The 21,142-nt window shown below is 45.6% G+C and overlaps 1 protein-coding gene across 1 annotated transcript in view; it reads right to left on the minus strand.

The window, feature by feature from the left end:
- Positions 1 to 21,142, minus strand: part of PARD3B (par-3 family cell polarity regulator beta) — a 680,328-nt gene that overhangs the window by 94,732 nt on the left and 564,454 nt on the right. The window contains exon 21 of the mRNA XM_048484334.1: positions 3,988 to 4,123. Within this exon, the coding sequence (XP_048340291.1) occupies positions 3,988 to 4,123 (136 nt within the window). The remainder of the gene's footprint in view (positions 1 to 3,987; positions 4,124 to 21,142) is intronic.

Genomic DNA, 21,142 nt, shown 5'->3' on the forward strand with positions numbered 1-21,142 from the left:
CCTCTCACAGAAAACAGATAGCCTTGGGAATCAGTCACCTTAAGGCATTACACCTAATAGAAACGGCTTAAAGGGGATTATCCAGAAGGACCTCTGTGAATCTCTTGGAGTCTATCTGGGGCCATAAGCCTCAGCTTCGCCAGCAAGGTAATAAAACCCTTCAGAGTCAGATAAGAAATGGGAATCCTCAGCCCGTTCCCAAAGCTACATTGACCAGGTCTGGATTATTTGCTAGGATATCAATTATTCTGTAAACATCTGCCTTGGGGACACAGGCGCTTTGCGTTCGTGAATGCACCGCAGAGAATGGAGTTTTACGATTTTTAAAAAGACATTAAGGGCAATATAGGTAAGAAATTATTGAACTTTATATCAATTTTCAGATGTTTAAAAAAATGAACTAGAAAGCAATGATGTTGGAAAACTGGATAAATGACAGATGAAGGATTTTAAAAAGAACTAATTTTTGTCTATTTCCCAAATCAGGCTGACAATCAAATCATGTATCACATTAACTAATCTACAAAGTACCCACATTAGCAAGAATAGATTAAACATCTAAAATATCCAAAATAGCATTTTTTTTTACCTCACCAGACCCCTTTTTTCCAGGCTCGTGGCTAATAAAATGGGGCGGAACGGAAGGAACAGATGCTCGACATGATGGGAACCCTAATTGTAACAATCTTGAAGATGGAATGCAAGAAGTATTGTGAAGGCTTAATAATTGCATTGGACTGTTCCTACTGAAAACAGTTCTCAGGTTGCAGCTGGGCCAGCCCAGGTGAAGGAGCAGTGGTCCCATCCATTATTTTGAATTGGTCTCCAGTGCTAATTGGAACTCACGGGTCCAGCGTAGGCAGAAGAAAAGAAAACATAATAATCCTTCTATCAGCGAAGGCGGAGATTAATTTTAGAGGCAGCTTTCAGAACAGAAGCTAAATTGGCTAATTCTACCTCGTTTTCCCCATAGGATAAACACAGCCATTATGGCTCAAAAGGCCATCTTCTATCCACCTAGAGTTCATCTGAAGTCTCAGGTGAGAAATAGTTATTTCAAAATGAAACTGAATGTTGAAATATTTGAAAATAGAACAAAACACACAAATATTTTTATATGGTGGGCTTAAATAGCCTCACCCCAGTTAAACTTGATGCTTGTCCAAGTAAGAAAATGCCCTGTCACCAGGAGTTGCCAAAGTCTGTAATTCTGAACAGAAAATTATTAACCTTCTAACACTCAGGTGTGCTCCAAACGCAAGGTGATTTATTCACTGGCTCAGAATTTAAAGTGAGATTCAGCACAAGAGCAGCCTTTCGGACACACGAGCAGAAGAGTTCTTTAAAGCCAGCCCCTTGTTCTTGATTGCTGTGAAATTCTTGACTGCTTGACCAGACTATTTGGACAAGACTCATGAGAAAAGACAATAATGCTATGAAAAAGTTGAAGGCAGCAGGAAAAGAGGAAGCCTCAACGCGTGATGGACTGACTCAACAATTGCAAGACCCAAGGCAAGACTATTAATGAGAGGACTTTTGGAGATCATAAGCAGAGGTGTGGGGGGAGATGGTACCCGGGACAACACCTGCTCTAGGCACCGCCCCCCCCCCACACAGCCCACTTACCTTAGCCGACGGAAGCCCGCCACGGGCCACCCCTTGGCCGGGCCGAGGGGAGGGTTTGAGGGGCGATTTTCTGCCCCCATGTGACCAGCTGGGGTGACCCCACATGTCCCCGTGAGTTCTCCGCCTCTGGTCATAAGTTCATAGTATCACTATAAGTCAGAAGTGAGTTGACGGCACATAACACACACTGACCAAGCTACCTGTTGACTGGGCTTCCACTCGATTATTTCATGGTTGGTATCACTATACATCTCTAAACCGCCCCTTGTTCCCATGTGTATCTTTGGGTAGGAAGGGCACCACGGGACAATTCAATTTCCTACAGTTCACTACCAAGGCTGGAGCTGGAAACTGCAGTTCACTGAGCACAATACAATAAGGGCCTGGACTTGGAATGTGCAGCGCTACAAGGCAGAAGAAAGCTCTAGGAAACATCCAACTCTTGACCATTTGAATACTGAGATCATTTTGCAGGGGAGAATTTGGTTATGACTACTCTGCCATTCAGAGCTGGATTTATGCACAAGCTAAGTAAACTACAGTTCAGAGCTCAGATTATGAGGGGCCTCTAAATGCCATCAATCAACCAATATTTTGGGGTAATGCTATGGGGCCTCTTGACATTACCTGGATGGCCCCGGCTAGCCCAATCTTGCCAAAATATCAGAAACTAAACAGGGTTGGTCCTAATTATCATTTGGTTGGGAGCAGAGGTGGGATCCAACAGGTTCTCACCAGTTCCCGAGAGTGATTTACTAATTATTTGTGTGTGCCGAGAGGGGGTTACTAATTGGGTCCGCTTTTCCATCTCCACGCCCTCGCCTCCCCGAGAAGCATACTGCCTTTGAACGTGAAGGTTCCATATAGCAATTGCAACTAATAATGTAACTCCCTGAACTGGGTAAATCCCTTTCAGGTACTGCAATTCATTGATTCTCAGCCTTTTGTACCTTTTATCTCACCAGTCTCTATCAAAGAACCTGTGTGTTTCACCATTGCTGTGTTCAGATTTGTGAGTTGGGGCATTTTCTATAATGTGATGATGATTTTGAAATGACCTGGTGCAAAAAAAAATTTGGGGTTGTGGTGGGGTGGCTGCCCATGGGGGGGCATCCAACTAAGGTTTTGCCCAGGGCTCAGGTTTGCCTAGGGATGCCCCTGCCCCCTTTGCTGAGGGGGGGCTGGCGAGGGAACCTGTTACTAAAATTTTTGGATCCCACCACTGGTTGGGAGGCTACCAGGAAAGTCCAGGATTGCTACACAAAGGTAGGCAATGGCAAACCATCTCTTGCCTTGAAAACTGTATGGGATCACCATAAATTGGTGGCACGTGTCTTACTTGACATAGGTCAGAGCCTCAGCATGATTTAATCCACCCCTACTGTCATGTTTTAAAGACAGGGCTACTGAAAGAAGCTCCTTGTGCATTTGCAAAGCAATTGACAGCTTTGCCTCACTGAGCTTGAATGAGCCCATAGCTTTGCAGGAGTTAAGGTGACGGCATCATACAGCCAACTCGCCATGCAACAATTACAACTGGGACTTCATGTGCATGGAACTCTTAGCCAGGAACTCAACCAAGTGAAGCCATCTCAGACAGCTCTGATGGAAGGTACAGAAGGGATTTTTGGAAATCATAACATTGAAACCACAGATGAACAGCACCTTTTCACACACACCAACAATGCTTGTAGCCCTAACTGTGGAATATAAGAAGAAGTTGAATCATGGCCTGACCTTCATCTTGTCCAACAGCCCAGATTTGCCAGAGATTTCAGTTCAGAGCAAAGAAGAATGATATACCCACTTAACAGACAGATGTTGCCTGAGTGATGAACAATTAGTCATTCTTAACATGACTTCATGCTTTGAGAATAATCTGTGCTAGGAGGCTTTGGAGCTTCAACAAATTCATTGTGGCAACATACAGCTGTAACATGTTAAGCAACAAGATACCAAATGCTTTTGTTTAGAAGGATAAGAATGTACTTCAAAAATACCAGAATGTCTCCAAACTGACAAGGCATATTAAAAGAGAACACAGAATATTCCACATACGCAGGCATTAGACTTTCAAGGCATCGATCCCACTGATTGCAACTACAGAAGCCACAGGGAGGCGGTCCGGTTTTTGCCAGTACTCGGATCTGTATGGCCATTAGCCAAGTTGAAAATGAAATCAACTGAAGGGACGAATAACAACAACAGTGTTTAAACTCACCCACTTGTGAGTTCCGTAAAAAGCTTTCCCGTGCTTATCAAAGTCTATATTTTCCCAACAAATTATCCAGGATGCTCAATTACATTTTTGCATTAATGTTGAATGTCTGCCTACTGCCGAACTTTTTGCCAGGCACCTACCCAGTGCTGATCGTATTCGGTTGGTCTTCCTCTCCCTTCGTCTTCATCGTAGAAAGGCACGCCTTCCCGTCTCGCCTGATGGTATTCCTTCCGCAACTTCTGGATGCGGTCTGCAGTCCCCCCAGTTGGACGGTCACTAAGTGAAAAAGCAAATGTAACTTAGGCATCTCAATGCATATTTCATCTTTTGTGGACTGCAGCATGTGACCAATGTCGCTTTCTAGGCATAAATTTTAGGCTTAGGTTTCTGTGAAAATTTTAGCTTTGGAAAGCCCTGTTTGAGTTACTCACTGCTATATACCTGTTTGGTACGTCCAATGAATGGGCACATGCACACTATAACTATGACCAGTGCTTATTTTTTAATTAATTAATGACATATTTATTTATTTATTTGTTGGATGTATTGGAAGGGCTCGAGGCGGCTCACAACACAGCTGTTCTCTAGACAGCAACCAATACAAATAAAACTTAAACCCGTTAGAACTTAAGCAGCAGTTTCTAAAATAAATACAATTAAAACAAGAGAAGTTGTTAAAAACAGGCGCCCGATCTAAAGGCCAAAAGAGGGGGGGGCGTAGGGGGTAGGTAGGGCCCAAGATGAAGTCAGGGCCCAGCCAGGATGGAGAAACAGGCAGCCTCAATCTCAGTGGGGGGCGATAGAACCGCGGCCAGCCTCCCCAAAGGCCCGGTGGAATAGCCCCTGTCATTTTACAGGCCCCAAGTCAAGTGGAATCTTCCACTCAAGGTCTCCCAAGCGAGGGCCTGGACAGCGAGAACTCACCTCAAGGTCCTCCAGGCCTGGACACCACTGGCAGTCCCGCAGGGCCCGGACATTATATCTTTATAATGGGGACCTGTGATACTAGTGTGGGGTTCCTTTCCCCCTCTTAGCCACAATTCCTGCTCTCCCCCCAATATCATGAACAGAGCTCCAACCCCACTCCATTGCTTCAGCTGCTGGTGAGCCCAGTGCAGCCCCCCCCCCCCCCCCGCATCATTACTAGATGAGGTAAATTTGCTGTATACAGATGCACGGACAACACCTTTGTTTGGGGGAAGATTTAAATCTCCCAACAGAGCTTTTAAACATTTTCAGGTTTTCCCACAAACCTGGGGAGTCTTCCAAGTTTGCACAGCTACCTGTTTTAGTCGGTGAGAGCCCAATCCACAGATTTAAGTATCCACAGATTGGCCCACACTTGACTATTACCTAATATTTTCCCTCAAACTGTACATTTAAGGAACCCAATTTGCTATTTATTTGGGCTTTAAATTTATAACTAATGAGTTAACCTGCAACAGTTATGCTGAAGGCACATGAAACCAGTGTGGACATGGTGAGAAGCCACCATGCTCTGGTTCAATTCACATCTGTATGAAGAAGAGCCATTTCCCCCCCTTCTGCAACTCAAGACCCCCTACTGCATCCACGAAACTTCCCAGTTTGACCACAGTAACTGTCATGAGTGGGCTGATTGCTCTATGAATCCGTCGTTGCCTATTCTATACGCAGTAGTGTATTCGCAGCAGTGGTGTAGTGGCTAAGAGCAGGTGCACACTGATCTGGAGAACCGGGTTTGATTCTCCGCTCTGCCACCTGAGCTGTGGAGGCTTATCTGAGGAATTTAGATTAGCCTGCGCACTCTCACACATGCCATCTGAGTGACCTTGGAATAGTCACAGCTTTCCGGAGCTCTCTCAGCCCCACCCACCTCACAGGGTGTTTGTTGTGAGGGGGGAAGGGAAAGGAGATTGTCAGCCCCTTTGAGTCTCCTAGAGGAGAGAAAGGGGGATATAAATCCAAACTCCTCCTCCTCCTCCTCCTCCTCCTCCTCCTCCTCCTCCTCCTCCTCCTCCTCCTCCTCCTCCTCCTCCTCTTCTTCTTCTTCTTCTTCTTCTTCTTCTTCTTCTTCTTCTTCTTCTTCTTCTTCTTCTTCTTCTTCTTCTTCTTCTTCTTCTTCTTCTTCTTCTTCTTCTTCTTCTTCTTCTTCTTCCAGCTGCCTTTTCCCACTGCACTAAAATAATTATTAGAAGAAGCACCCAACTGAGCTCTATTTTTGAATGGCCAACTGCGTAACCTTTGTTCACTCCTGCCCGCCATCTTTTTTCTCCCCCCTTTGGTCACAGCTAATCTGTGGAGAAAGTTTGTGAGACAGGTTGAAATGTAGCTCCCAGGATGAAAGAGAGAGGAATGTTTGTGGCGCATGATGTGCAGCATTTTTAAATTACAGTCATGTTCAGCTCACTGGATATTTGTGAAGCAAAAAGGCGGGGGCGAGGGGGGAAGAGAGAAGAAAAGAAACCATACAGTTAGCTGGCCAAGATTTATATTTCCTGTCTTCTGGGGGTTTAAATATAAGGATATTAAACTAATTTGATTCACAGTGACATTTATGGATACCATATACATTTCCTACGTCTGCCCAAATGTAGGGATTAAATATCGAGGGAGACAGACTCGTTTTTATGCAGGGTGAAGGAGGCCGGGGAGGGGGGTGGGGGATGGAAGGGAAAATGTGGATACACTATATGTGCAAACAGAATATCATTCAAATATAAGAAGACAATTTAATACACAATTTATATATCATGTGCTTCATAGAATACCATAGAATCAAGCAGTAAGGCTCTGGTTCTGAATAAATTAACTGTCTTCCATTTGAGCTACTTGGAACCACAACTCCCATGTTTTGAAAATAAGAAAAACTAGGTTTATAAGGGACACTAGCTTTCTTGCTTTAAAACAGTGGGAGATGTGATAGCAACAGCTCCATCCTGATTGTGGGGGGGGAGGGAGGTGAACACACATAGTAAGTGGCACAGGGCTGCGCTAGCGCAATTCCCCCCTCCACCACATAAGTGGCAGCCCCGCTGGCACAGGGAGCAAATGCCCTGTCAGCCAACCACCCCTCAGCTTCAGGGCAATGACACCCAAACATCTGGGCCGCTGAGAAGCTGTACTGCTGTCCAGATCAAACGCTGGTGTGGGTGGGCTGGGGCCTTCCCAGGACACAGCCGATGTCGGTCAGCTTCCACCAACGTTCCACCCTCGGAACGCTGCCCTGGGAGCACACAGACCGATGCTGCACTTTTGGGCAGCGTAAGCCTGTTTGCAGTGGTGGGATCCAAAATTTTTAGTAACAGGTTCCCATGGTGGTGGGATTCAAACAGTGGCGTAGCGCCAATGGGGCTGGGCGTGGCGGGGCACGATGGGGGTGTGGCCGGGCATTCCGGGGGCGGGCCTTTAATAATTTCTCTGTTACTGTAAAAAACTCTTACTGTAAAAAAAAGTTCCTAATTTCCAGCTGGTATCTTTCTGTCCATAATTTAAACTCATTATAGCAAGTCCTATTGTCTACTGCCAACAGAAACAACGACTTCTCCTCTAATTGACTGCCTGTCAAATACTTAATACTTTCAAATCCTTAATTTTGTTTCTAGAAATCAAAAGAAGGAGACTTTCCTTAAACAAGGAAACTTTACCATATTTCTAAAACATATTTTTAAAACAGCCCAACAGGGAGAATTATCCCGTTTTCTACCTTCGCTAACCAGCCACATAGGAAACCACAGGACTTTATGATTTCTGGACCTAATGGAATTTCTAACGGAAAAGCAGACCCAATTACCCTGTTTCCCCTAATATAAGACATCCCCAAAAAATAAGACATAGTAGAGGTTTTGCTAAAGTGCGAAATATAAGGCATCCCCCGAAAGTAAGACATAGCAAGTTTTTGTTTGGAAGCATGCCCGACGAACAAAACACAGGAAAAATAAGACATCCCCTGAAAATAAGACATAGCGCATCTTTGGGAGCAAAAATTAATATAAGACACTGTCTTATATTCGGGGAAACTGTCTTATATTCGGGGAAATACAGTAATAACCCCCTCTCGGCACACACAAATAATTAGTAACCCACTCTCGGGAACTGGTGAGAACCTGCTGGATCCCACCTCTGCATGTTTGTCTCTGGGGTGTTTCGGGCAACAGGAAAGGCTGTTGTTTTCTTTCCCTGCTGTGCTGCCCAAAAGCCCCTTTGGAGGCACCATGGCAGCACGTCCGTTTTGCCACCTGCAGCTGCCTCAGCACTCCCCTACAGGTCTGGATTGCATGGCTAATGATTTATTAAAGGGGAAAAAATAAGATTTTTCAAGGAATTGCATGTTTCTTATAAGATCCTGCTCACAATGTATTTTACATTGACCCTGACTGTGCAAGTTATTCTTGTGTGTAAAAGTGTCAAGCGAAAACTATGCTGTAGGAGAGACGACCTGGGATCAGCAAGATCCCAGTGGCAAATTACACAATGTGTTTCTTCGCTTGTTTACACTAGTGTCCCCGTGTTCCCCACAGCCACACAGTAGCTGGGGGAGGGGGGAGGACTACTTCCCCCCAAAATGAAGAGCCCAAATGAGCTACGAACAGGGACGGGAAGGGCTCCTGCCTCCCCCACAAGCAGTTTTCTCAAATGAAAACTGCACTGGCGAGAGTTATTTCACTGATTTTGCTGCTCCAAATGGAATATCTGTGCATGTACACAGGAAAAACAAGCAAAGTGATTCCCCTTCAGCGCCATTTTTGTGTGAGAAAACTGCTGGCGAGAGTGGAGGAGCCCTTCTTCCCTGGGCAGTGCTGTTCTGAGCTCATTCGGGCTCGCTCTTTTTTTAAAAGAAGCAATTCCCTGCAGCTGTTGTGTGCCTGCATGGAACATGGGCAAACTAGTGTAAATACATGAAGGAATGTCTCATGTAGTTTGCTTCCCAAAGGATGCCTTGAATGCTGCTAGGGTCACAGCAAGGAACAGGACAGGAAAGAGTGTGATCCCCAAATGTCTAGGTAAATACACAACAAGACCCAAATCTGCATCACTGTCGTTTGCCTTGCATCTCTGAGAGAAAAGTGTATTATGAACAAAGTAAACAGATAAATGAACACTGAAAGCCAGCATGAGGTGATGAATGGTTACAGCGTCAGACCAGGAGCTGGGAGACTCAGATTCGAATCCTTACTCTGCCGCAGAACCCCATTGGGTTACATTGGGCCAATCACACACTCAGCCCAACATACCTTGCAGGGTTGTTGTAAGGGTAAAATGGAGAAAAGCATGGCACATGTAACTAAATACATAAATATAAAACCTCCATATGCTAGAGTCACAAATTTTCCTACATCAAGGTGTTAGAATATTTTCAGCACTCAACATGTCCCCAAAAAGCAGCTTCTCATACCCTCTGTCTAAGCCGGCTAACATAGTTTCTTTCATTAAAATTACATATCCTGTTTTTCAGACTCCAGACTGCTGGGATACTGTTTCCTGTCCCCACATCTTCACAACAGCATGCCGGAAGCTGTGCATTGTGGTAAGGCTGACGGCAGAGGAGGACGGGCTTCCAGCAAACCCATGACGGAATATGATGGGCACGTTGGCTAAGTTCTGTGGTGCCATAAACCTCCCTGGGGATATTTTCTGCTGGATAATTGTAAGCTTAACCTGGACCACAAACTTAAATACTAGGGACTATACAAAAAATCAAGCTGTGGTTGATTCAGAATGAATTTGGTGACCTTTCTTCAGCAAATCACCCACATCTTAGAGCGGGTCAGAGTTACAAAGTTCCATATTAAAGTAAGAGAGGGATTCTTTTGAAGGAAAGAAAGAGCTATTCATCTGACAAAGGCAGGCCTTGACAGTATCCCCCCATTTTATCAAGCCAACATAAAACCCCAGGCATAGCCTTTGATGGATTTTTCTCAATCACTGTCCAAACCATACAGCTAAAGGTACTGCCGTTAAAAATACTTAATTGGGAAGAAAAATATGAACTCAGTAACAAAAAAAAGCGCCTTTTCTTTAAGACCTGAGAAATGTGAAATGGCTGGGATGCCTGATCATTTAACAGTTCTGAATTTCAACTTGGCTCCTGACAATTACATGAATATATGAACCACATTCAAACTCACCAGATGAATTCAATCAGGGCTAGGCAAATATCGCATACATAATCTATTAGTTTACCCCAAAGAAACCAAAGCATTGAATTCAAACAGAATGAAGTCATCAGTAATAAAAAAGGAAACTGATAAAGCAATATTAAAAAAGGCCACAATTTTCTCCCATTTGCAAGAAAGATCACACTCTGACTGCAAACTATTCTCCTGTCTGACTATAAATACATATATTTAAAAATATGGGTTTGATCAGATAGCCTTTCAAAAGCAGGGAATGGAACACCGCAAACAAATTTCAGGTGCTGACGATGAACAACTGCTTGCCTTGAAAAGAAATCAAACTTTACAAAAGAATGAAAAAAAATTATGGCAACTTTAAAAATCTATTTATGCAATAGGAAGTCTCACTTAAATACATCAGCAAGATTTGTGTTAAAACTGGTGTTTTAAAATCGGGAGGTGATCAAGGAAGATGTTAAAACCGTGTTAAACCGGGAGGTGTTAAAACCGGGAGGTGATCAAGGAAGATGAGATGTAGTCTCCCTTTCAAAAGTTGATAAACCTAAATAGTCTTTGAGGATAGAGGGGATAATATGGTTATGCTCCTATCCTGCTAAATGTTTTTGGCTCTTCCTGGAGCCTAAAGACCCAGGGATATCAGAGTCAGCTGAACCCTGCTTGACCAATCAGACCATAGAGTACTGGGTGATTGCTACTTGCTGCTTGACCAATCAGACCATAGAGTACTGGGTGATGTCACTCGTATGTCATACTGGCAGAAACGTAACTGGTGAGGGCCACACCACACTACAGGTCTCCTGATGGCCCTCAATTCATCCTGTAATTCCCCTTTATAATTTCAGCTAGTGGCACTGTGGTAAGCTGGCAGGGGCAAGACCTGGCCTCCCTTACTGACCACATCTGCGCCAAATACCTCCCTTAAACATATTGAGCAGCATGCCTTGGCACTAATTTGATTCTAGGCTTCCAAGCCTGCACACAGAACCAAAACAGAACTCACTGCAGTAACTCCAGTTAAGGAACTCAATGCTCTCTTAACCCTCAACAAGCCAGTGAAATGAGATGTGGGTGTTGGGATCTTTAGAAACCTTTAATTTCATTTCATTCCAGGAAGAAGTGAGTATATGGAGTTGGCTGAAATGCTGGGGCAAGGTTTTACTTTGAATCCCTGAGAGCAGTCCCTCCTCTGCGAACAAGCTATTGGTCCCCTAAGCAGTGAGACAAGCGGTCAATACCCCTCCCATGCAGGAAAGCAGGTGTCTACCTGGGAGAAAAAGTGGTAAACTGCAGCCCTGTGCCAAGGTCCTCATCTAAATAAGTCCTCCTCCTTTAAATGAAAGGGGATTAGGCAAAGCCATAGCCTTCCGTGATTAGAGGTGTGGAATTTCTGGAAATTTTGAAGCCACAGGGGGGGAAACCTCCCGTTTTGCTACACCTTTTTTCTGGGGAAACCCCCCCAAAATGTTGTAAAAATTGAAATATATGCAATACTTACTGTCCTATTAGACAGTATTTTACTGCTTTGACAACATAAGATGCATGATGTGCAACTTACTTAGCATATAAAATTGCAGCATTTGACACATTTATGGAATTTAAAATTAAATGCCTTCATTTTCTACAACCAAAACGGCAACTATGCCAAATACTTGAATGATAACTGCAAGCTGATGCACACTATACCATTTTAACACATGTACCTTAATTTGTGTTGTCTGATTAGAGAGATAAGTTCTTAATGAAAGGTTCAGACTTTTTCTTTGAGGTTTTGGTGCAGTTTCTGCCCCACCCGCTTCTGGTATTTCCCCGTCCCGTCTAGCAAGGATGAACAATGAGCTACTTTTCAGTGGGTATATGTGTCATAGTGGTTGGAAGGAGAGGTGCCAAGCTGAATCACAAGGTAGGTCAAAAGGACAACAGAAGATATTCAACAGCTGAAAAGCAGTGAGCTCCCTGCATGTTCTCCTCATGACGATTAGATATCCTTCAAAGTGTAGGAGTAACGAACTGAGACCAGACAATCAGAATCTCTATAGAAGAATAGGATATTTATTGAAAGGCTGAGGCTCCATTCCAAGGCTTGCGAGCAATGAGATAAAAACAGTATAAAAGTGTTCAAGAGAACTCTGGCCCGTCCCTCACAGAAACCTTCACGTGCCGGACCGGGCCAGTCTGGGAAGAGCTCCAAGTAAAGCAGATAACACTAACAGCAAGAATACACAACAGGTGGTAAGCAGTAACTGACCAACAGTAGGCATGCATCTTGGCTTTAAGAGCCACACAGGTCTACGGCATACCCGAGTTGTCTTTAAAAGCACTTCACTCATCCTAAAAGGCACAGACGCTTGGATTCCAACCTAAGATTAAACCCTGATTTAAAAGCCAAGTTTTTGCAGGGTAAATAAATAACTAACCAACCCTGACTTGGATCGCCCCGGACTAGCCTGATCTCGTCAGATCTCAGAAGTTAAGCAGGGTCAGTCCTGGGTAGAATTTGGACGGGCAACCTCCAAGGACTGCGAGGTTCATGATGCAGAGGCAGGCAATGGCAATGGCAAACCACTTTTGAGTGTCTCTTGCCTTGGAAACCCCACAGTGACACCACAAGTCATCTGTGACTTGACAGTATACATGCATACACACGCGCACACACACTAAACTCTACTTCATTCCAGTACTACCATTCAGACATCACAGGCAATTGGAGAAAGCCAGAAAACTTCTGTTACGATCTGCAGATGGGAACTGGGTCTGGGACAGTCTCAACGCTAAGCAGACCCTCTACCATTCCCATGGCCCCTCCCCCTGCCTGGCTTGGGGAGTGAAGTCTGAACGCAGTCTGCAGGCGTCCCTGAAAAATGCACCAAAGTCACTGGCAGTTGGGTAATTAGTTCAGTCGGCCGCCTTCAACATTTGTCACCGGTACTAAAGATTTAATTAAATCTTAATATTTAGAAATCAACAAAGAGAGAGAGAAAAAAATGCTTCAGCTTCGTTGTGTATGTGATTAGATCACATTTTATTTTTCAAACGTTTTGAGCACCAGGAGTAATGATTGGCGGGGCTTTGGCACTATCCTTCATAACACTTTGCTTTCATGCTAGCAGCTCTACATCAGTGGTGTGCAGCATGCAGGCCCCAAGTCTCAGGCGTTGTGCAAAGGAAACTGGGTTGGCTGGGATATCAGTCAGCAGAGGGGTGCTTTTGTAATGATGAACGCCTTACTAAGCCCCTTCAACAAAATACAAAATTAGTCTAGAACAGTGGTGGCGAACCTATGGCACGGGTGCCAGAGGTGGCATTCAGAGCCCTCTCTGTGGGCACGCGCAAACAGAGTTGCCCCCTCCCACACATCTAGGCTGGCCAGGGCTGTGGGCTCGATTATTAGCATTAAACCTAAGACCTAGCTTTGGGGAGGAAGTGTAGGTAACCCTTTTAAGCGCTGTTAAACCCCACTGATTTTCATGCGAAGAACTAAAGCGCGATCCTTTACCTGGGAGTAAGCTCGGTTGCTGGCAATGGGGCTTGTTTCTGAGTAAACACTCCTAGGGTCGTGATTCACCCTTTGGAAGAGTTGCACGATTGCTTCAAAGCAAAGCCACCGACTACCACCAAGCTTACTCCCGAGTAACGCACGCCTCGGAGCCAACTATTTTTTCTAAACTAAAACCTCAGTATTCAGGTTAAATTGCTGTGTTGGCACTTTGCGATAAATAAGTGGGTTCTGGGTTGCAATTTGGGCACTCGGTCTCAAAAAGGTTCGCCATCACTGGTCTAGAATCTAGATTGGCTTGACGTGCTGTACAAAGACACGTGTGCATACTTTTTTATTTTTTGAAAACTGTTTGTTCACTGATGAGTATTTAACGATGCTCTGGTTGCTAAAGACCTATTTCCAGGATGAAACTGTTCATGCAGCCAATAACACGTTTGATTGAACTTGGGTCTGTCCCAATGATGTATAAAGCAGCTGCCCCATTCGTCGGAAAAATGATGCCCTTGGGAGGAGAGGATCCGTAGGAGGATCCCTGCTGCTGTTTGCTGCTGATCCTCTTGCACCTGTCTAATAATATGTTTCTCTCAATCTCACTCTGAGAAAAGCGTCTGGAGGAACAGCGCCTACGGAGAGCCAAGCTTCTCCCAACGCTGTGTGCCTTTGACTCACAAGATGTTGTTCTTGTGGAGCTTCCAGGCTGCGTGTGCTGGATGCCTGGGGATGGGGGCTTGAAATTCTCTGGAGGCCAAATTTGGACCTGGGTGTTCAGTGGGTAATATTTATCCAAGACAAATTTCCCTGCCCTGTATCCTACCTCAACTGCCAAGACAGTCTGAGAGCCATCTGCAGGTCATGGACATGCCACAAGGCAAACCAAGTAGGCCTTCCCTGGCCCCTGCCTGGTGGAACACTCTTCCTCCATCTGTTTGGACCCTGCAGGACCTTGGCGAGTTCCACAGGGCCTGCAAGACTGAGTTGTTCCACCGGGCCTTGGGGGGGGCCAGCCGCTGATTGCACCCCCTTTTGTTCTCCATTACATCTGGGGTCCCCTAACATCAAAGGGACCCACCATTCCCCCCCTTTTGGGGGAGGGTTTTCATGGGGTTTTAATTGCAGGACGACGCCACTTCTGTCTTGATCGCTGTATTTTAAGAGTTTTAGCATTTACGGCTATTGGAACCTATATTATTTATTTATGATTTGTATTTTGTTTGTGTGCTCCATTGGTTTTATTGTCATGTTCTGTTGCACACCACCCAGAGCCCTTCGGGGGAAGGGCGGTATATAAAATTAATAATAAATAAATAAATATTCCCCAGCTGGGATCTCTTTTACCCTGGAAGAGTCATCAAGGGAGGAACAGCTGTCAGGAACGGTGAAAAGCGTTGATGTCTGGGATGGGACTCAACTACTGGGGTTAAGCAACCATCATGTTCAGGGGGCTTAAGCTGAGTCTATCGTACTTTGGTCACATTATGGGAAGGCAAGACTCCAAGGAAAAGACAATAAGGCTAGAAAAAGTCGAAGGCAGCAAGAAAATAGGAAGATCCAACATGGAATTGGATTGACTCCACCAAGGAAGCCACGGCCCTCAGTTTGCAAGTCCTGAGCAAGGCTATTAATGATATGGCTGTTTTGGAAGACATTGGTTTATACGGTCAAGTTGAGGCGGAAGCAACTCGACAGCACTTAACACACACACAGTTTTTGTACAGTTCTAAATTAGTGATGATTTTTACATTCTGTTTTTACATGGGATCTTTATGTTTCAAAGTCGGAATGCAGTGTAAGACCACGAGACTCCTTTCTCCTGGAAAAAAAAGAAGCCCGGAATAAAGAAAATAAGCCTTCATTGTAAATAATTCTGCAGGGAAAAATATACTTTCATACTGAACCCAATAAAGTAATTATGCACTGATTAAAGGAACATGCAGATCTCTCCAGTTACAATGCTGTAAAAGTCAAAACAACTTATATCTATAGACAGGAATGTGCTTGTCTGGTGATTGCATAAAACACACAGAAAAACACTACCGAGTGGTACTGTTCATGTATGGTATCACTCACTTAAAAAGTCAAGACCAATGTATTTCAAAGGGTGTGTTGCAAAAGCTATACTTATTGTGCCAGAATTTATTTCAGCGCGCTGAAATCTCACATGTTTTATTGGAATACTAGGGCGAAAGAAAAAAAAAGGTTTTTTTTAAAAAAACCTGATAAAAATCCACACTAAAAACATAACTCTACCATATTTCAAGCTTTCATCTTTTGGCAGCTGCAAAGAGAAAAGATAGTTTACCAGGAAATAAGCTTTGGGTGTTTACATCTCTACTTGAGCAAATGAATGATATTACAATAGAAGTCTCTGACAATTCCAGAAGATGACAGACGCTAAGATTCGCTGAAGAGAAAGTTCAAGATGGGGTGGGGTGGGGGGACATCATGCCTAATCTGTTCACAACCATACTCAGACTCCACAGGTTTTCCATCCTAAACCAGGAAAAACTGACACAGCTTTTTAAAAAGAAAAGGAAAAAGACAAGAGGTTATAGGTGCATATTTACTTAAATGGAGACCATTCTACTTTGTTTCAAAATGCCAGTAGTCCAACATGGTGCCACATGATTTGGCCTTATCTAGCAAAATATCATGATTCTCCCTCCCTCCCTCCCTCCCCCCCCCTCCCTCCCTCCCTCCGTCCGTCCGTCCATCCATCCATCCATCCATCCATCAGGTTCTCTCTGAGCGAGGAGGATGGGAGGGGAAGACTATAGGAGATGAACAAATGACTCTGCAGGCTTAGATGCCAGCAGAAGCTGACTCTAATTTGCACAGTTAAAAAAACCCACCCTCTGACAATAACATGATCCATTTTAAAATCCTTATAAAAAAAAAACCAAATACAATTTCTTAAGTCCAACGCTGTGACCTTTCACCCTCGCAAACTTCCATAAAAGCATTACAATTACTTCCATCCAAAAGGTTAAACATTCCTAAAGCAACACAAGACGGTCATTTGTCTGGATGAAAACCGAGCCCTGGTGACCCCATCACATCACTGGTGACTCTTTGACTCTCCAGGCAGCTGACTGGAAACACCAGCAGCTAATACAGCTTCAGCTCCTGGGATTAATTAAAAAACCACTACTATGTTCTTTTACCTGTTGCACAACACCGACCAGAAGCAAATGTTGGTTGAAGCAAATGTTTGTTTCCTAAAGTACCGTAGCTGGCACTGTTTTTGCAAACAGTCTCAGGGTTTGTTTGTTTTTTTACATGATATACGATAATGTTGATGTTTGAATTCTTTTTTCAAGTCACCGTAATGTATCTTCTCAACATGATGAGCATCAATCAAGCTCAGATTAGGATTCCCCCCTTTGCCATGGAAGCTTGCTGTGTGACCTCGGGATATTTGTCCCCTCTTGGTCAACCGCAACTCACAGGGTTGTTGTGAGAATAAAATGGAGCAGAGGAGAATGATATAAGCTGCTTTGGGTCTATAACTGGGGAGAAAGGTGGGGCATAAATGAAGTAAACCAAAATGTCTTTCAAAGATTTCATTGGCTAAAAAAGCCTGAAGATTTTGGGCTTCTTTAGAAGGAGAGAGATAGGCCATTTTATGCATCTTCTTGTGGTCTCGTCTCGGCAGCAGTGACTGTTAACATCTACTTTTGGGTCAGATTCTTGGTTGTGCACATGCTTTCCCCCCCTGAACTCACTGTGCAAAAGATGAGAGAATCCCCATAGCTTCCAAAATTTTGCTGAAAAAGTGAAGACCTTTGTTGCGTGTTCAGCTAGTCTGCGCTTTGCCTCCTGTCTTCCACTGCCCACTGAACAGCAGTTCCTCCCACTCTTGGCCATCAGAGTGACCCAAAGGGTTATCTGAGTTTTTGTGGGTTTTTAAGAGAGGGGAGGGAGGGAAAGAGGGAGGGAGGGAGGGAGAGAGGGAGAGACAGGCAACAAGAGAAGTAGCCAGTAAGAGAAATGGTGGCTGGCTCATTTGAACTGAAAACTGTGGGAAAAAGCTCACTGTAGAGAACAGAGCAATGGGGCAGGAGTGGAGCAAGGGGGAACTGCGCCAGGAGCGAACGTGCGCCCTGTGCCCTTCACCGCCCGCTCCTGCTCTGCCCCAGAATGCCCCTGCACTGGGGTGTGCCCGGGGCATCATGCGCCCCCCCCCCCCGGTGGGTGCTACGCCACTGCCACAGGGTAAGCCCTGCATGCATAATCGGCCATGGACCATTATGGAGATATAGATTATTTATCATTTGAAGCAACCTCTGTTCTCTCACTAGTAAATTATTAAAATGGGAGAAGTGATTTCTAACAACATTTTCCCTGCTCTGCAGCTGCACAAAACATGGGAAACTTTGTTCTATAGTAAATATTGCAATGTTTCTTCAAACTTGACAGCACTAAGGTTATGTGAAAGAAAAAAAAAGGTTGTCCAAACCCCGAAGGCAATATTTGCTATGTCAAATGTTTAGACCCCCTCAGAACACCAAAGCCCAGAAATGGAAAAAACAATAGATTATTGGGTAAATAGGTTGTTTGTGATGATATGGGCAAGAAAAGGCATTTTGTTGGGGGGGGGGGGGAGACATTCCCAGAGAAAATGTGCCTGTTATAGGAAAACAGTCACAAGATTTTCATTAAAATTAATTTCAAAGGGTGAAGTTCAAGTTAGTTAATGGTGCTGCCTGAACTTCTGGCATAGATGTTTTCTCATGGTGTTCTGAAATATAAATGAACCTTTAAAGGGCTACAAAGAACAAGGAGATTAGGGGACTCAGCTGCCACCGACAATTGAACTTTCCACGGCCTGCACACAATGGCAAAGAACAACAAAGGCCCTTTGGGGAGTTTTCCCCCCTGGACAATATTTCAGTTTCTGTTTCATACCAGAAAAAATAAGATCAGTTATGTGTTCTTTCCATCCTGGGGTCTGTATGCAATGTAACAATAGAGGCTATTCTCTGTATGGTGATATCCTTAGGATACAACACGCTGCAATGCTTAGAAATGCCCTTCTTTGCCAACTTCTAATTTTACATACTTGATTTGGGGAGGCGGAGACTGGATTGAAGGAAAGCAGCTGGCAGACTTGCAGTGTACAGGTCGCACCAACATGGTGTGCAGAACTTCAATCCTCCCAATCAATATACAACAGCTGTAACAATTCAACGCTGAATGCTAAATGACTGCCAGGAACTGTTGCTGACTTGCCTACACCTCACTCCTAAGTACGTTTACTATGAAATCAATAGATCTTACACCTGTGTAAACAAGTTTAGCATTTCGATCCTGATTGCTTCTCCTACCTCTGTATCACTAGCACTGCTTGCAAATATTGGAAAGACGCTGATTTTCTGGCTCATGTTGTTAGGAATGCACCCCAATGAAGAAGAGGAGGAGGAGGAGTTTGGATTTATACCCCGCTTTTCTGAACAGTAAGACATCTCAAAGCAGCTTACAAACTCCTTTTGCTTCCTCTCCCCACAACAGACACCTTGTTAGGTAGGTGGGGCTGAGAGAGTTCTGAGAGAGCTGTCACCAGCCCATGGTCATAAGGAGGAGTGGGGAAAGCAAATCTAGTTCACCAGATTAGCATCCAGTGCTCAGATCAAGGAGTGGGGAATCAAACTGGTTCAGAGTACAGTCCACCCCTTTTGACTACTACACCATTCTGCCTAGCAAGACAGTCTGATATTTTATCTGTGTGGTTGTGCATTGGCAATGGGTGTCTAGGAGGTGGGGGAGCATGATGTGCTTGCTGGGGAACACAGGTGGGATGATTCCATAACAGTGATGGCGAACCTTTTAGAGACTGAGTGCCAGGGGCAGAGCAAGGGGAAACTGTGCCCAGGGCATGCGTGCGCCCTATGCCCCTGCCACACCCCCATCCACCCCTGCCATGCCCTGGAATGCCCTGAAACACCCCACCCCACCCCCGGAACTCCCTCACTATGCCCCTGCAGGGGAATGAGCCCAGTGCGTTGTGCACTCCTCGCCCCCTTGGCGCTATGCCACTGCTGAGTGCCCAAATTGGGGCAACAGCGCACGTGCCCACCAAGAGGGCTCTGAGTGCCACCTCTGGCATGCGTGCCATAGGTTCGCCACCACTGTTCTATAACAATCATCTGGTTTGTGGGCTTCCTAAAGGAAGTTGGTTGGCCACTGTGCAAAGCGAATGCTGAACTGTTGAACATCATCAATAGCTCCCTTGAGCAAGGAGTTTTTCCAGGTGGGTTGAAGGAGGCAGTGGTCCGCCCACTCTTAAAAAGACCGCCGTTAGATCCTGGTGATCCAGCCAATTACCGCCCCGTTTCGAATCTTTCGTTTCTGGGGAAGGTAATTGAGAGAGTGGTGTTGGAGCAGCTTCAGGGCTTTCTGGAGGACTCAGCGGCTTTCGATCCCTTCCAGTCTGGCTTCCCGTGCTGGGCATGGGGATCGGAGACTGTTCTAAATCGCCGGGTCACAGAGATACGCCCCGTGATGCAGCTTCTGACCAGCATGGATCGGCGCTGCTTTGGTGTTATTAGATCTTACCGCGAATGGCGTTTGATGTGAAGATTCGCATCACGTTATTTGACCCACCGCCTGGCCGCTTCTGGGGTGCGGGGCACCCGTCCTTCAGTATGGATTGCCTCTCGTTTCTCCGGGGGCGGAGTCAGCCAAGTGTGGTGTGGGGACCAAACCTCCCGTGGAGGGTGCCCGCTTCATTGCGGTGTGCCTCAGGGGGCGCCGCTGTCCCCGCTGTTATTTAACATCTATCATGCGACCCCTTGCTCAGCCTGGTACGGAGCTTTGGCCAGCTCGTTAATGCCATCAATATGCTGATGACACTCGAAGCTCATTTCACCTGTCGATGGAGGGGGGAGCAATGCCATGTTCCTGCAGCTCTCTCCAGCATTGGTTTGGAGGCGGTTGCTGGCTTAGCTTGAAGAACAGAGCAGGTTGAAACTGGAATCCGCACGGAATGACGGAGATCCTCTGGCTGGGCCGAGGTGGTGGGGCGGGGGAATTTCAGCCGCCGGTGTGGGAGGGGGGCCTCACCTTTGCACCCGACCCTTCCGCTTCAGCAGCCTGGGGGTCCACCTGGATTTACGGCTCTTTCAATGGAGACCCAGGTGGCCCATATAACCCGGGTTGAGTTCTTCCATCCCTACGTCAGGACCCGGCGTCTGGCCCCCTTCCTCTCCCAGGCGGATCTGGCCACTTAACTGATCCATGCAACGGTCACCTCCAGATTGGACCATTGCACCTACGCTCTGCGGGCCTTCCCTTAGCGGCTGATCCGGAACTTTAAACTGGTCCAGCATGCGGCGTGCTCGTCTGCTTACAGGTAGTGCTTCTAGAGATCCATATCCTACTCCAGCAATGCTTTATTGCCGCTTTGCACTGGCTTCTGGTTGAATTCCGGATCGTCTACCGAAGGTTCTGGTTTTAACCTTTAAAGGCCTTACGCGGTCTGGGACCCTCAGACCTGCGGAAACCGTCTGGCCCCATATGTCCATCATCTCGGCCTCTACGCGGTCAGGCAGAGGCCAATTTGCTGGTGACCCCTGGCCCCTCCATGATGCGGCTGGCCTCCACTCGGGCCAGGGCCTTTACAGCCCTGGCTCCCTCGTCTGGTGGAATGCTCTCCTCCAGTTGTCCGGGCCCTCGCGGGACCTTAAT

Source organism: Sphaerodactylus townsendi, linkage group LG02 (assembly GCF_021028975.2).
Source record: "Sphaerodactylus townsendi isolate TG3544 linkage group LG02, MPM_Stown_v2.3, whole genome shotgun sequence".
In the NCBI taxonomy this organism is placed as follows: Eukaryota; Metazoa; Chordata; class Lepidosauria; order Squamata; family Sphaerodactylidae; genus Sphaerodactylus; species Sphaerodactylus townsendi.